We start from the raw sequence: 15,267 nt of genomic DNA on the forward strand, positions 1-15,267 counted from the left end.
TGCTTGAAAGAATTGGAAAAATGCAACATTGTAGGTGAAGGAACTAAACATTGGTAGAAAGGGAGCGGTGTTGGACTGGGAGCCCAGGGGCCCACCAGAAAACCTAGACCATGGGCCCACTCTCCAAACTATTTTTATCCTCTTCTTACTCAGTCTCTATATTTTCCTAGTTTTTATCTTTATATACTATAATCTATTCTTCTGTATATTTAGTTGTTTTTTCCCATAGAGAAATAGGGAATGACTATAAATTAGACCAAATGGCTAGAAGCAGGAGGGCCCACTGACACCTGGGCCCACCGGGAGTTTTCCTGGTATCCCTGTGGGCCAGTCCAACACTGAAAGGGAGCATGAAAGACTAGAGAAGTATATAAAATAAACATAATAAAATAATACATAATTAATTGAGTTAGGTAGAGGCTACAGACGTACAAGTAATAGTGCTTTGTATGGTGCTGTCGTGGTCAATGGCTATCACTGTCACCTCACATGGCCGCTCCCCTCCTCCCTCTGGGAAGCGTTGTTGTCTCAGGTAGCAGCAGCGCAGGCAGGCACAGGTTATGCCGCATATCAGAAGAAGAAGCCCTGCAGTGACAACCAACCTAGGGGCAGGGAAATAGGGCAACAATGAAGAGAATTAAAAATTAGATAAACGGTTGTATTTCTAAGACTGTAAACTGGACAAAAGCATTCTATATAAACCTGCAGGTGCTGATCAGCCCAATTTGTGCAGCAAAGAGGGTTGGGCTGATGTTTTTCTGGTTAGGAAAGACGTGAGAAAAGTTATCTGAGGTTTCTAATGTTTTTCCCTAACCAACATCAGCCCCGCCCTCTTTCTTTCTCCTGGCAACTTCCTCCACAATGTCCTTGACTACTTCAAGTTTGGAAAGTGCCCAGCAGGTGGCGATGTTGTAACAAAATGTATTTATATTAACAGTAAATTGCTAAAGTGCGTAGAATAGCGCTCTCATTAATTCTACATCAACTTATTTTAAAGGGATTCTGTCATGATTATTATGGTGTAATTTATTTTTAAAATACACTGTTTACATAGCAAATCATTTACTCTGCCAATTAATATTTTATTCTTGAACCAACAAATGTATTTGTAGCTGTAATATTGGTGTGTAGGCGCCATCTCAGTGCATTGTGCCTGAGTCTGAGCTTTCAGCCAGCGCTACACATTAGAACTGCTTTCAGCTAACCTATTGTTTCTCCTACTCCCATGTAACTGGAGGGGTCCCAAGCCGGACTTGGATTTCTTACTATTGAGTGCTATTCTGATACCTACTGGGAGCTGCTATCTTGCTCCCTTCCCATTGTTCTGCTGATCGGCTGCTGGGAGGGGGGGGGTGATATCACTCAAAATTGCAGTGCAGCAGTAAAGTGTGACTGAAGTTTATCAGAGCACAGGTCACATGGCTGTGGCACCCTGGGAAATAAACAATATGGCTAGCCCCATGTGAAATTTCAAACTCTTTTTAATTCCATTCAACTGCATATATATCTAATAGTAATTTTGCCCGAAAGAAATTCTTCATTTTCCCATAAAAAAAATTAAAAGTGTACTCGCAAACTTGGAAGAAGAACAGAACATTTCCATCATTTGTTTTGTATATAGGAGGTTGACAGCAATACATTTAAAGGTCAAGAATTCATAAATAAGGTCTTGAAATGTTATTACTTCAGCATTGTATCTCTAACCCCGCCTCTGGCCCCCACCCTACCTCTCATCACCACAGAATTATTCTCAACCCAACTTTGTATGAACTAGAGGCTCACCAAATGTACCACTGGTTCACCCACTCCTGGCTCTTGGAGCAGCTACTCAAGTGAGAAGTTTGTACGTCAAGGGTAAAGAAAAAAAAAAAGAGAAAAATGTTAAAAAAAAACAAACAAAAAAAACGAAAAACTGCGACTCATATAGGATATCTCCATAGACAACTTTCTTGAAATCCAGGCCAATACTAGTTCTTGAAAGAGGATGGGATTATAAATTTTAACGTGATATTATTTCATAATTTTACTTTGTATTTACCTATAAGATAAAGTTATTTTTCCTCAATATGCACTTATTAGGAGGCCTAATTTTTTCTCTGACTCTTTACATGATTCTTTATGTAAAGCCGGTTGTAGGCTAGGTTGGAACTGCCGTAGTTGGGCACATACTGTACATATATATATGTGTGTTTGTCTTCCTCAACTTTATTTAAAAGAACTTGTATTGTGTTCTTCTATGTTTATTAGGGCAGAATAAGATAAGAGGGGTGCTATATGTGCAATGACTATACTGTATGTGCAATGACTATACTGTATGTGCAATGACTATACTGTATGTGCAATGGCTATACTGTATGTACAATGGCTGTACTGTATGTGCAATGGCTGTACTGTATGTGCAATGGCTATACTGTATGTGCAATGGCTATACTGTATGTGCAATGGCTATACTGTATGTGCAATGGCTGTATGTGCAATGGCTGTACTGTATGTGCAATGGCTGTACTCTATGTGCAATGGCTATACTGTATGTGCAATAGCTATACTGTATGTGCAATAGCTATATGTGCAATGGCTATACTGTATGTGCAATGGCTATACTGTATGTGCAATAGCTATATGTGCAATGGCTATACTGTATGTGCAATGGCTATACTGTATGTGCAATGGCTGTATGTGCAATGGCTATACTGTATGTGCAATGGCTATACTGTATGTGCAATGGCTGTATGTGCAATGGCTATACTGTATGTGCAATAGCTATATGTGCAATGGCTATACTGTATGTGCAATGGCTATACTGTATGTGCAATGGCTATACGTGCAATGGCTATACTGTATGTGCAATGGCTATATGTTCAATGGCTGTATGTGCAATGGCTATAAGTGCAATGGCTACACTGTACGTGCAATGGCTATACTGTATGTGCATTGGCTATATGTGCAATGGCTGTATGTGCAATGGCTATACTGTATGTGCAATGACTGTATGTGCAATGACTGTATGTGCAATGACTGTATGTGCAATGGCTATACTGTATGTGCAATGGCTGTACTGTATGTGCAATGTCTGTATGTGCAATGGCTATACTGTATGTGCAATGTCTGTATGTGCAATGGCTGTACTGTATGTGCAGTGGCTGTATGTGCAATGGCTATATTGTATGTGCAATGGCTGTATGTGCAATGGCTATACTGTACGTGCAATGGCTATACTGTATGTGCAATGGCTATATTGTATATGCAATGGCTGTATGTGCAATGGCTATACTGTACGTGCAATGGCTATACTGTATGTGCAATGGCTATACTGTATATGCAATGGCTATACTGTTTGTGCAATGGCTATACTGTATGTGCAATGGCTGTATGTGCAATGGCTATACTGTATGTGCAATGGCTATACTGTATGTGCAATGACTGTATGTGCAATGACTGTATGTGCAATGACTGTATGTGCAATGGCTATACTGTATGTGCAATGGCTGTACTGTATGTGCAATGTCTGTATGTGCAATGGCTATACTGTATGTGCAATGTCTGTATGTGCAATGGCTATACTGTATGTGCAATGGCTGTATGTGCAATGGCTGTACTGTATGTGCAATGGCTGTATGTGCAATGGCTATATTGTATGTGCAATGGCTGTATGTGCAATGGCTATACTGTACGTGCAATGGCTATACTGTATGTGCAATGGCTATATTGTATGTGCAATGGCTGTATGTGCAATGGCTATACTGTACGTGCAATGGCTATACTGTATGTGCAATGGCTATACTGTACGTGCAATGGCTATACTGTATGTGCAATGGCTATATTGTATGTGCAATGGCTGTATGTGCAATGGCTATACTGTATGTGCAATGGCTATACTGTTTGTGCAATGGCTATATTGTATGTGCAATGGCTGTATGTGCAATGGCTATACTGTACGTGCAATGGCTATACTGTATGTGCAATGGCTATACTGTACGTGCAATGGCTATACTGTATGTGCAATGGCTATATTGTATGTGCAATGGCTGTATGTGCAATGGCTATACTGTATGTGCAATGGCTATACTGTTTGTGCAATGGCTATATTGTTTATGCAATGGCTGTATGTGCAATGGCTGTACTGTATGTGCAATGGCTATACTGTGTGTGCAATGGCTATACTGTGTGTGCAATGATCTAAATGTGTCAAGCACACAATTCCTAAAAGCTGTGTCTGATACTCTTTCTTAGAATCTATTTTCTTTTGTCCCCATATTGAGATCTCGTGAGGCTTTACATTGGCCGGTTACTCACTGCTTATTGTAATCACAGTCTGATTCACCCCTTGCCTGCAACACCTGTAACACAATAACAATCCTGTAAGTAAATGCTTGATTATATACTGTATATATTTTATTTATTTTGTCTATTGTCTAGCTAGCCAGAAAAGAACCATTGTTATCTCACATACATGTTAGGGCTTGGCCACTCAGTAGATTTTGAGTTACATATTTTTGTGTATTTAAGGGACAACTAAAGCCTATAAATTTGTATGGCTATAAATGTTGTATTTCATATACTAAATGAGTTTAAAGTTGTCCACATATTCTCCCCATCTTCTAATATTGTTCAGAGCATCTTTTGAGTGCCAGTGGCACTATACATGCTCAGTCTGCCCCATGCTTCTATTAAAAAGCTAAGCTTAGGGGTTGTGGGAAATCAACAAAACAGCAGGATGGAAGGTTTCATCTCCCATGGAAGCTAATGCTTAAGGGCTGAACCATAATCACTTCCGATGCAGAATCCTATGTAACTAAACTGATTTTTAATTGGAATATATACTGTAAATTCCATATAAATAGCCTCGGGTAAGTGACAGCAGCCTACAGCATGCCATCTGAATCAGCAGGAAGAAGATGGGGAGCTACCGGGGGCATCTTTGCAGGCACAGATCTTCACTCCTAATGTAGTAGACTGTAGTGGCCATGGGCTGATCCAGTGAGGGCAGTGAGGTTGGGGAATGCCCTTCCTAGTGATGGGGTAATGGCAGATTCTGTTAATGCCTTTAAGAGGGGCCTAGATGAGTTCTTGAACAATCAGAATATCCAAGGCTATTGTGATACTAATATCTACAGTTAGTACTAGTGGTTGTATTTATAGTTTATGTATGTGAGTGTATAGATTGGTAGGTGTGGGTTAGGTGTGCTGGGTTTACTTGGATGGGTTGAACTTGATGGACACTGGTCTTTTTTCAACCCTATGTAACTATGTAACTATGTAACTATGTAACAGAAGCCCAGAATGTAGAGTAGCCTTTGTAGCATAATCCTAATCATTACAGACTCGTGTGGTGAGTGGGAAGAATCTTTTAACTGTACCAACAGTGTTGTGCAGACAGTTTATTTTCCCTCCAATGTTACCAGAAAGATCCCAGTGAATATTGACCAAGCGATCCATTGTTTCATGTTTTCAAAACACCTGATGGGGGGAAAAACAAAATGTGATTGATCCCAACTAAGATATAATTACCCCTTATTGGGGGCAGAACAGCCCTATTGGGTTTATTTAATGGTTAAATGATTCCCTTTTCTCTGTAATAATAAAACAGTACCTTGTACTTGATCCCAACTAAGATATAATTACCCCTTATTGGGGGGCAGAACAGTCCTATTGGGTTTATTTCATGGTTAAATGATTCCCTTTTCTCTGTAATAATAAAACAGTACCTGTACTTGATCCCAACTAAGATATAATTAATTCTTATTGGAGGCAAAACAACACTATTAGGTTTATTTGATATTTAAATCATTTTTAGCAGACTTAAGGTATGGAGATCCAAATTACAGAAAGATCCCTTATCCGGAAAACCCCAGGTCCTGAGCATTCTTGATAACAGGACCCATACCTGTACCATCATATAGACACCCATCAAAGAGATTGTCCAGCTATTCCATTAATTAAGAGTTGTTCTTTATGTGGAATCAGTGTGGTTAACCCTTTCTTCAACAGTAAAGTGAGGATGAGGAAAAGGTTACATGTAACACATGCTCTACTGGAAGTTGCAGGGACTTCCATTTATGGGTGACAGATGAATGTATATATAACCGAGAGATTATTGCAAGTGATATTGTGTGTATGTGAGAGCTACAGAAAGGTTGGCCTGAGTAACATACATTGGAGAGGTTTGTGTGAGAGACATGCAACACAAAATAGATGTTATGAGTAAAAGTAGATTCTTGCCTTTAGAAATCATACTTGGTATAGGAAATCTATGCACCAAACAATGCAGATGTCTATAAAAGTATATTACATAAAACAACTAATATGTGAAACCCTGTTTCATCAAAATAAAGCATTTCCATACAAATATACTTTTTAGTAGTGTGTGCCATTGGGTAACACTAAATAGAAAATGGCCATTTTGCCCAGGGCCGCCCCCTGGGATCATATGATTCACAGTGCACACAAACAAACCAAGGCACACATACATGTTAGGCCCCATCAGCCAAATAATGGACAGAGTTCTGTCATTCTGTCACCATCTGTCAGGGGATCTCTGAGGGAGCACATAGACCAACCCAAAATGGTGACTTAAGGGAAAAGATGGAAGGGCAACATTTACTGATATACCAGTTTGGTAAGATTCTTTAATAGGCCACTTAATATTAAATAAATTATCTGTTGATTAAGTATTCATTCTGGACGTATAGTGTTCTTTTACGTAATAAAAGGTGCAATGTTGTGCTGCAACACCTATAGCAAACACAGGCAGCGTTTACTGGTCACATGTTTAAAGGCAGCCATCTTATTGGTTGTTATGGGTTACTTCCTGTTATTAATGAGGAAAGAGAACACCAGATAGGAAGGCTGGTAGTTTCTCCAGAAAAGGTGGGAACCATACAGTGCAATACTACAGAGCTAATGTTAATTATACATCTTACTGACACACACTACTCACCTCAGAGTAAATGATCAGAAGGATGATTGTCTGTAAGGATGCAGTATGAATAAATAAAGGGAGTTTTTTTTTGCAGCTTTAAGTTATAGAAACATAAACAATATTGAATGGATAATGGAATAACTGGTTATTATATCAGCAAAGCAACACCTCATAAGTAACAAAAAATAATATTCACAATAATCATTTACTGACACAGTAATATTCCCCAATACAGTAACTCATAGCAATCAGTGATATCACTGGGGTTCTTTTTGTAATAACCTTAAGTTATAAATAATTGAAACATGAAATAACCCCAATAGGATTGTTTTGCCCCCCAATATGGATTCACGCAGCTTAGTTACCATCAAGTACAGGAACTGTTTTATTATTACAGAGAAAAGGGAATCATTTAACCATGAAATAAACCCAATAGGGCTGTTCTGCCCCCAATAAGGGGTAATTATATCTTAGTTGGGATCAAGTACAGGAACTGTTTTATTATTACAGAGAAAAGGGAATCATTTAACCATGAAATAAACCCAATAGGGCTGTTCTGCCCCCAATAAGGGGTAATTATATCTTAGTTGGGATCAAGTACAGGAACTGTTTTATTATTACAGAGAAAAGGGAATCATTTAACCATGAAATAAACCCAATAGGGCTGTTCTGCCCCCAATAAGGGGTAATTATATCTTAGTTGGGATCAAGTACAGGAACTGTTTTATTATTACAGAGAAAAGGGAATCATTTAACCATGAAATAAACCCAATAGGGCTGTTCTGTCCCCAATAAGGGGTAATTATATCTTAGTTGGGATCAAGTACAGGTACTGTTTTATTATTACAGAGAAAAGGGACTCATTTAACCATTAAATAAACCCAATAGGGCTGTTCTGCCCCCAATAAGGGGTAATTATATCTTAGTTGGGATCAAGTACAGGTACTGTTTTATTATTACAGAGAAAAGGGAATCATTTAACCATTAAATAAACCCAATAGGGCTGTTCTGCCCCCAATTATTACAGAGAAAAAGGAAATCATTTTTAAAAATTAGAATTATTTGATAAAAATGGACTCTATGGGAGATGGCCTTCCTGTAATTCAGAGCTTTCTGGATAATGGGTTTCCAGATAATGGATCCCATACCTTTATTTTCTGTTATTAATCACTACACACTACATTACACAGATTAAAGACACTTTTCGTAGTTTATTCCAGCATAGTAAAGTAGCAGCTATAATAGTGTACAGTAACAATTCAAGTTATTATTATTATTATTATTATTATTATTATTATTATTATTATGAGCAAATATGGTATTTATGAAATGTCAATATCTTCGGCAGCCCTGTACTACAGAAGAGTGCATACATTAAACATACAGATAACCTACAAATACTGATCAATACAGGAGAGCAAAGAGGGCCGTGCTCATAAGAGCTTACAATCTATAAGGTAAGTGTAATTCAAGTCTTCATTTGACCTCAGTTAATCGATTCCTAGATAACAATCCTATGTTAGTGCAATTGAACAGTTATATGGGCCAGTCATAGGGATAAATCCTCCATTAGGATGAAGGGTTACATTACATTAACATTTATTTGTAAAGCACCAACATATCCCGCAGCGCTGTACAATAAGTGGGTTACATACATTGGACATACAGAGTAACATATAAAGCAATCAGTAACCAATACAAGAGGTGAAGAGGGCCCTGCCCAAAAGAGCTTACAATCTACAAGGGTTTCTTACTTTTCTCATGTACAAATCGATTATATTTCTCACCTCTGTCCTGCTAGAGAGCCCTTCAGTTTGTTGCCGATGCACCAACATCCATTGCTTTGGCCCCTTGAGAAGAAACGTTGAGTAGTTCTCAGGACCTGAATGGAATGATCCCCCCTCCCCTTACCTCCGCACATGAGTGTTATGCTCCTGCGTGCCCCCAGGTCTCCATTAGTTTAAGAGACATATAAAAAGGAAGGAAGGCTCTGCAAAGTTATAAGACTGGCTCTGAGCATGCCTCCCCTTTAATGTTTATGAGAGAGGCAAAAGTGCAAGGTGGAACCAGTTCCTATGCAATCTACAGAAATACTTTTGTTTTTCCAAGAATGTCCAGTATTAAAAGAGGACTGAGGTGATTGTGGAGTTGGCTGCATGATGATAATCTAAAGGGGAGATGAAGGCGATAAGATTACACCAAACATGTGACACATTCAGTATGCCCTTGTTCAGTGGCAGCCATGGCTGATTTTAGGCACGGTAGGGGTGATGTTACCGTGTTAGAGAGGATGGGGCCCCTAACCATAGAGGAAAACTGCAGACTACATTCAAGTGGATGTAAAATTATAACATTTCCAACATGAATGCAGAATGTTTGCAGTTTGGACATCCGTGATTTCAAATATTCAATTGTTATGCAATGTACTACTGTATATACTTTTATCTACCTCCCACCCCCAGAGCATACCTCCTGGACTGTTCTGATACATGGATTAAAATAAATAGTCATGGTCCTCTCTGCTGTACACTTAAACTTGCCCGAAGGAAATATGGTTTTGGCTTTCTCATCTAAATGATACACATTTTTCATTTATATAACCAGTAAATTAATTCAAGAGTGTCTGATTTTTAGCTATTGTTGTACTACAACTCACAGCACCCTCCATATAACCACAAGTTGTTGTTGTCTAGTGCTAGGGATTGTATTGGGCTCAAAGCTGGAGAGTTGGAAAGCTGGTTTCCGTAACTTACCCCCTCATTCTTGTAGGTCTCCTATCAGGAGGGGTTCCAGAAATATCCATAATGAGTAGCCATGGGTAATTATTTGTTTCCTTCTTGTTTAAGCAATTTACTGTGTGTTCTACTTGTACACAGGTAATTATCCGCCCTGAGGGGGGAAGACTAGGGGGCTGCACAGGCCTGTGTAGCTGTTAATATTAACAAGAGGAACATTATGTGAAACTATGTGGAACCACTGGAAATGAGAAAAGGAGGTGGAGGGGGCACAAGGCAGAGGATAGAAATGGGTGCAGGAAGGTCACAGGGTTAACCCTATCACTGCCTGGCTATTCTGCTGCAAAGCATAATTGAAAAGAGAAGCCAAGTGTTATAATGATTATAATGATATTTGGAGCAAATTAATGACTAAATGTTTTGCTTCTGGGATTCTTTGATCCCAGAAGCAGGATCTAATCATATTAACCTGTAAGAAAGGCAGGATTTTCTAACTTGCCAGATATCTGGATTATTTTGGGCCAGATATTGGTCTGCCAGGCCGTCAGGAGGTCCCCATGCACAAGTCAATAAGCTGCTGACTGACTGTCATGATTTTTATGGTATAGTTTTTATTACTATATTACATTGTTTACATAGCAAATAATTAATTGTACCATTTTAAATGTTAAATTAAAATTAAATTAAATACAAATGTGTAGGTGCCATCTCAGTGCATTGTGCCTGAGTCTGAGCTTTCAGAAGCTTTCAGGTAACCTATTGTTACTCCCATGTAACTGGAGGAGTCCCAAGCCGGACTTGGATTTCTTACTATTGAGTGCTATTCTGATACCTACTGGGAGCTGCTATCTTGCTCCCTTCCCATTGTTCTGCTGATCGGCTGCTGGGGGGAGGGGGGGTGGATATCACTCCAACCTTCAGCGCAGCAGTAAAGTGTGACTGAAGTTAATCAGAGCACAGGTCACATGGGAAATGAAGAATATGGCTAGCCCCATGTGAGATTTCAAAATTAAATTTTGAAAAACAGATTACAATGCAGGATTCTGCTGGAGAAGCTCTATTAACTTTATGAACCTCAACATCACAGCCATTGTGTCCTTGTTCGTATTGTTGTATATATTTGGGGTTACAGGCAGTTCCAAAATCAGCTCTGAGCACAGATATTGATGATAAAGAAAAAGGGTGGAGAAAGGAAAACAGAGATGGGCGCCATTTAACAAGGGGAAAGATGGTTTTGAAGAGATAGAGAAAGAAGAAAGATACAAGTGGGAAAGAACTAGGGGGGAAATACTGTATGTCAAATTTCTTTTACTTATAACATCTCATTGGGCCACAATGGAAATGCGCCTGGTGTGTGTGTGTGCGCACGTGTGTGTGTGTGTGTGTGTGAGAGTCTGGGTTTGTGGTCAGAGACTAGTGACCAGCTCATGCAAATATGTAGTTCTCACTCTGTGACAAATTTCTCTAGCAAATCATTGCCAAGATCAGATGTCATGGATGTTCCAAATGCTGCATTCACTGGGGTCTTATAGAATGCAAATGATCCAATCTACTGTACCTGACTGTATGATTATAATTGCACAATAACCTCAGGCCACTAAGGGTGTATGGGAAGCTTGAACTGCACTGGGTGCAGGCTGTATAGGGGCCGATTACTGTGCTATTATTATTGTTTTTAAAGAATGAACGCCAACGCTCCTTAAATGGCCAATTCATGGAAATAAATGGGCATTTAAATGTCATGAATTTCTCTAATTTTTGGCTTGAAAAAACTTGATTTTTGGACAATAAGCTTAACATTTCGATAAACCCTACAAACATTATCATGACAGCTATATGGCTGTGAATCGGCTAGCTCCGTTAACTACGTTCACAACTGCCAACAAGTTATTTAGCATGGCAAAATAACAAGTTAGTCAATTATTTGTAGCCTTCCACAGTCGTGCCTACTACCAACATCATGTATTCTTTGGCACAGCTGTGGCTAATGGATATATCACCGCAACTACCAATAAACTATTGAACATCGCACAACACTTGCAACTCAAGAGGTACATTCGTGTTTCAGTGGTTATACCAGGCTATTTATATAAGAACCCAATACTGATTGTCTAACATGTCCATTTCTGATAGCACATAAAAACAGTAAGTGAACTGAAAACAGAAAATCCCTTTCAAATAAATATACTCAAACTAAGTTTAAACTTTAAGGGGTATTGTGTGTGAAATAAGTGTCTGCCCTTGTCATAAAGTGATTGTTGCAGCTAAATTAGATACTGTATGGAATTACGGCAGCATAACCACATTCTATGCTGCAAAAACTCCTAAATTATAAAAATGACCCCCCTAAATATTGAGGTGTGTGTGCAAATGTTAATATAGTGTTCCTGCTAATCAATCATTTGTGTAAATCGGAGCTAGTAAATTTTTGATCACGCACAATAAAGTGAATAATAAAAACATATATATTTTATTTTATTTTTATATTTATTCATATTATGAACATTCACCAGAAAGGGGATAATTATTGGATTACTACGGAAGAGCACTGGGGGGACACCGCTGTTGAATTCTCTTCCGTAGTTACATCATTATATATTTTGTCAAAGTTTTACATAATTCATTCTGTAAGTAACTTTACAAAAAACTGGTTCTGCTGTAGGGATGTTATACATTTGTTAGACAGAATGCTATCCGTTTGTGCGCAACATTGATTTTGTTCTCATTCTTTACTAGAAATGTGTTTTTTGTATATTTTTTAACAGTGTGTATTCATTCTGTGTACTGGGGAATGTTTTTTATATACAGAATGTACTTTTGTAGACAAAATGCACTTGGGACAAAGGGCACCCCATAATAATCTGGTTGGATCTCATGCAAATGTAGTTTTTGTGTTTGCTGCACTCTCATTTTGCTGGCAAATGGGTGTGAGGATCAGATTTCTGGAAAGTTGTGCTGAATTCAGCAGGTGTGCAGGGGGACCTAATACAAAGCAAGTTACCCAATCTTCACCACTTGGATGCATAATGATATTGTATCTTTTGGCCATTAGTACTGGCTTAAAGGGCTTGCATACGTAAATTTGCCATGTGGAATGTGTTTGGTGTTTGGTGTTTATGTTCTATTTGGGTAGCAGTAATACTGTGTATTCAAGCAATTTGCAGTTGTACTGGACCACCTTGAGCACAATGTACCACCCAGTAGCTGGCCCCAAGAAAACATTAATAAGACCTGAGGCTATACAGTAATCTTCATTTTACTATTACAGGGAAAATTACACATGCCTGAGCCTGAACTTAAGCTTGATAAAAGGCCACATATGGGCTGAAACGTTGCTTTAAAGATCTGTGCAATAAATGCATTTTAAACAAGAATACAAGTGGTGCTGTTCCAGACTGTTCTTGTTTGGATATACCGATGGGAAATGGCCATTGGGGAACCTGCACTATTCTAAAACAGATTCAAGGTATCGTGCTGACTACTATCTGCAAATAAGCCTGAACTTAATGCACATTTATTCTTAAGGTCCCTTCCGTTCTCATGATCGCTTACCAAAGATTCTTAGAACAGGATACCCAACATATATGCACCTTACATCCCTTAAGGCTACAGAAGCTTAATTTGTGTGGGTTAAGGGGTGTCTATGTTATGACATATTTGTGTAGTGTCAATGGGATCAAATGTGTACACTCAGTGTTAGACTGGGCTGGCAGGGCACTGGGAAAAACCTAGTAGGCATGGGCCCTCGACCTTCAACCCAGGCCCACTCCCTCCACTTACTGCAGGCACCAGTGCATCTCAGCGCTGGCTAGCTACGCCCTTTTCGAGGTCGCAAGGAGGATTTGCGACCTCAAGGGGGTTTGAGGTCACATCTGGGGTAGGGGGCTCCCAGGTGGCAATGCCAGTGGGCCTCAGACACCCCAGTCCGACCCTGTGTGAGTGGAGAGGGTTATAAGTTAGTAGTAATAATAATAATATGGTAACATACAGTTGTGCTTATGTTTGATTACTAGTGTTAAAAGAGAACGGTACTTAGCAGTAGCCCACCATGAGTAGTAGGTGCTCACTGCAAAGGATATAGCTTTGGAAATAGCCAAGATCAGTTTTCCACTATTAAGTACAATAGGAAATAGCAGGGCACTCTGAGATTCATACAAAAAAAGATTTACTTAGCGAAAAAAGACATTTACCAATTCATTTTGGCCACCATTGGCTATAGTCCTACCTTTTTATGAAGCTGTGCCTTCATTGTTGGCCAAAACACACCTTTTGTATGTTTCTTATTGTACTTGATTAATAGTGGTAAACTGATCTTACAGAGCAAATCACAAGATCTAGAAAGACTCACTTACCTGCCCATAAGGAAGTTGCCCTAAAGAACTGTATTCTGGACAAGGAGCATCTGTATTAAAGGGTGTGTTGTGTTAGTTTCATGTAGTACCTGTGTGTGGGTATAGTAAATCCTGTGATACAGAACAGGACAAGAAAGGAACAAGAAACCTTGTCTGGAAGAATAAGCTTCCATCCTATACCATGTCCAGCCATATTGTGCTACCAGTTCTGTAAACTGTGATGTGTAAAATTGAGATTAGCCAAGATCCCATGGAAATAAAAGTACTTGATGGTTTGGATTATATTGTATACACATGGATCTGTGGGTCCTTAGCCTTAATCACTTCAGATTCTGGTTGTGTTCATGCTTGTGGTTAGAGGTTGGAAGTGTTTTCATTAAAATATGGGATTCTTTGTTGGATGGGTTTTGCTAACAAATCTTTTTCAGCATCAGATATCAGGGATGGTGAACAAGCTGCATTTGCAGATACTGAGGGAGACCTCACTGAAAGCAATTTACTTAATCTACATCTTGGGTAATGCGATCAAGCTGCAATGTTTGCACTGGATCTACTAACCCAGGGGTAGGGAACCTATGGCTCGGGAGCCAGATGTGGCTCTTTTGATGGCTGCATCTGGCTCGCTGCCAAATCTTTAATAAAAAAAATAATGGGATGCGTGACCTGCTCTTAGTGGATAGAAGACGTGTTCTAAGCCTTAGAACACGTCTTCTATCCACCAAGCGCAGGCCACGCCCTCCTCCGCATCCGCCATCCTTGGGACCCACCCTACCTTACCCCGCAGCATCCGCGGCCAAACATATTGTATGGCTCTCATGGAATTACTTTTTAAAATATGTGGTGTTTATGGCTCTCTCAGCCAAAAAGTTTCCCGACCCCTGTACTAACCCATAGTAACCAACCATTTGAAGACGGGAATTGGGAATTGAGTTTTCCTGTCTCCTGCCTGCGTTACACTTACGGTCTATGTTGCGGTTTTCTGACTTTCTAACTTTCATATTCATGTACTTTTGTGTATATATTGATGGTGAGGTCTCAAAGGCATATGGGCTGGCCTTGAATGTAATAATATTGTAGGGGTCAGACACCACCCCTTTTTCAGCTCTCCAGCCATCTTCCACAGCAGTGAAGCCTCTAATGAGCTCTCCTGTCCATGGTGATCATCCCTAATGGCCAGGGGTTGGGAGATCAACTGCAGAAGAGCCTGGAATTGAAGTCTATATTTTATATTGTTATTATTATTTATATAGCGCCATCAATT

At 39.4% G+C, this 15,267-nt stretch overlaps 1 protein-coding gene across 1 annotated transcript in view; it reads right to left on the reverse strand.

Moving 5' to 3' along the window:
- Positions 1-15,267, reverse strand: part of dmbt1 (deleted in malignant brain tumors 1) — a 78,785-nt gene that overhangs the window by 1,785 nt on the left and 61,733 nt on the right. Inside the window, exons 10-12 of the mRNA XM_031905496.1 lie at positions 4,294-4,337; positions 1,783-1,824; positions 433-602 (exon numbers count right to left, since the gene is read on the reverse strand). Coding sequence (XP_031761356.1) covers positions 4,318-4,337 — 20 coding nt within the window. The 3' untranslated portion in view covers positions 433-602; positions 1,783-1,824; positions 4,294-4,317. The remainder of the gene's footprint in view (positions 1-432; positions 603-1,782; positions 1,825-4,293; positions 4,338-15,267) is intronic.

Source organism: Xenopus tropicalis, chromosome 7 (assembly GCF_000004195.4).
Source record: "Xenopus tropicalis strain Nigerian chromosome 7, UCB_Xtro_10.0, whole genome shotgun sequence".
Taxonomy (NCBI): Eukaryota; Metazoa; Chordata; class Amphibia; order Anura; family Pipidae; genus Xenopus; species Xenopus tropicalis.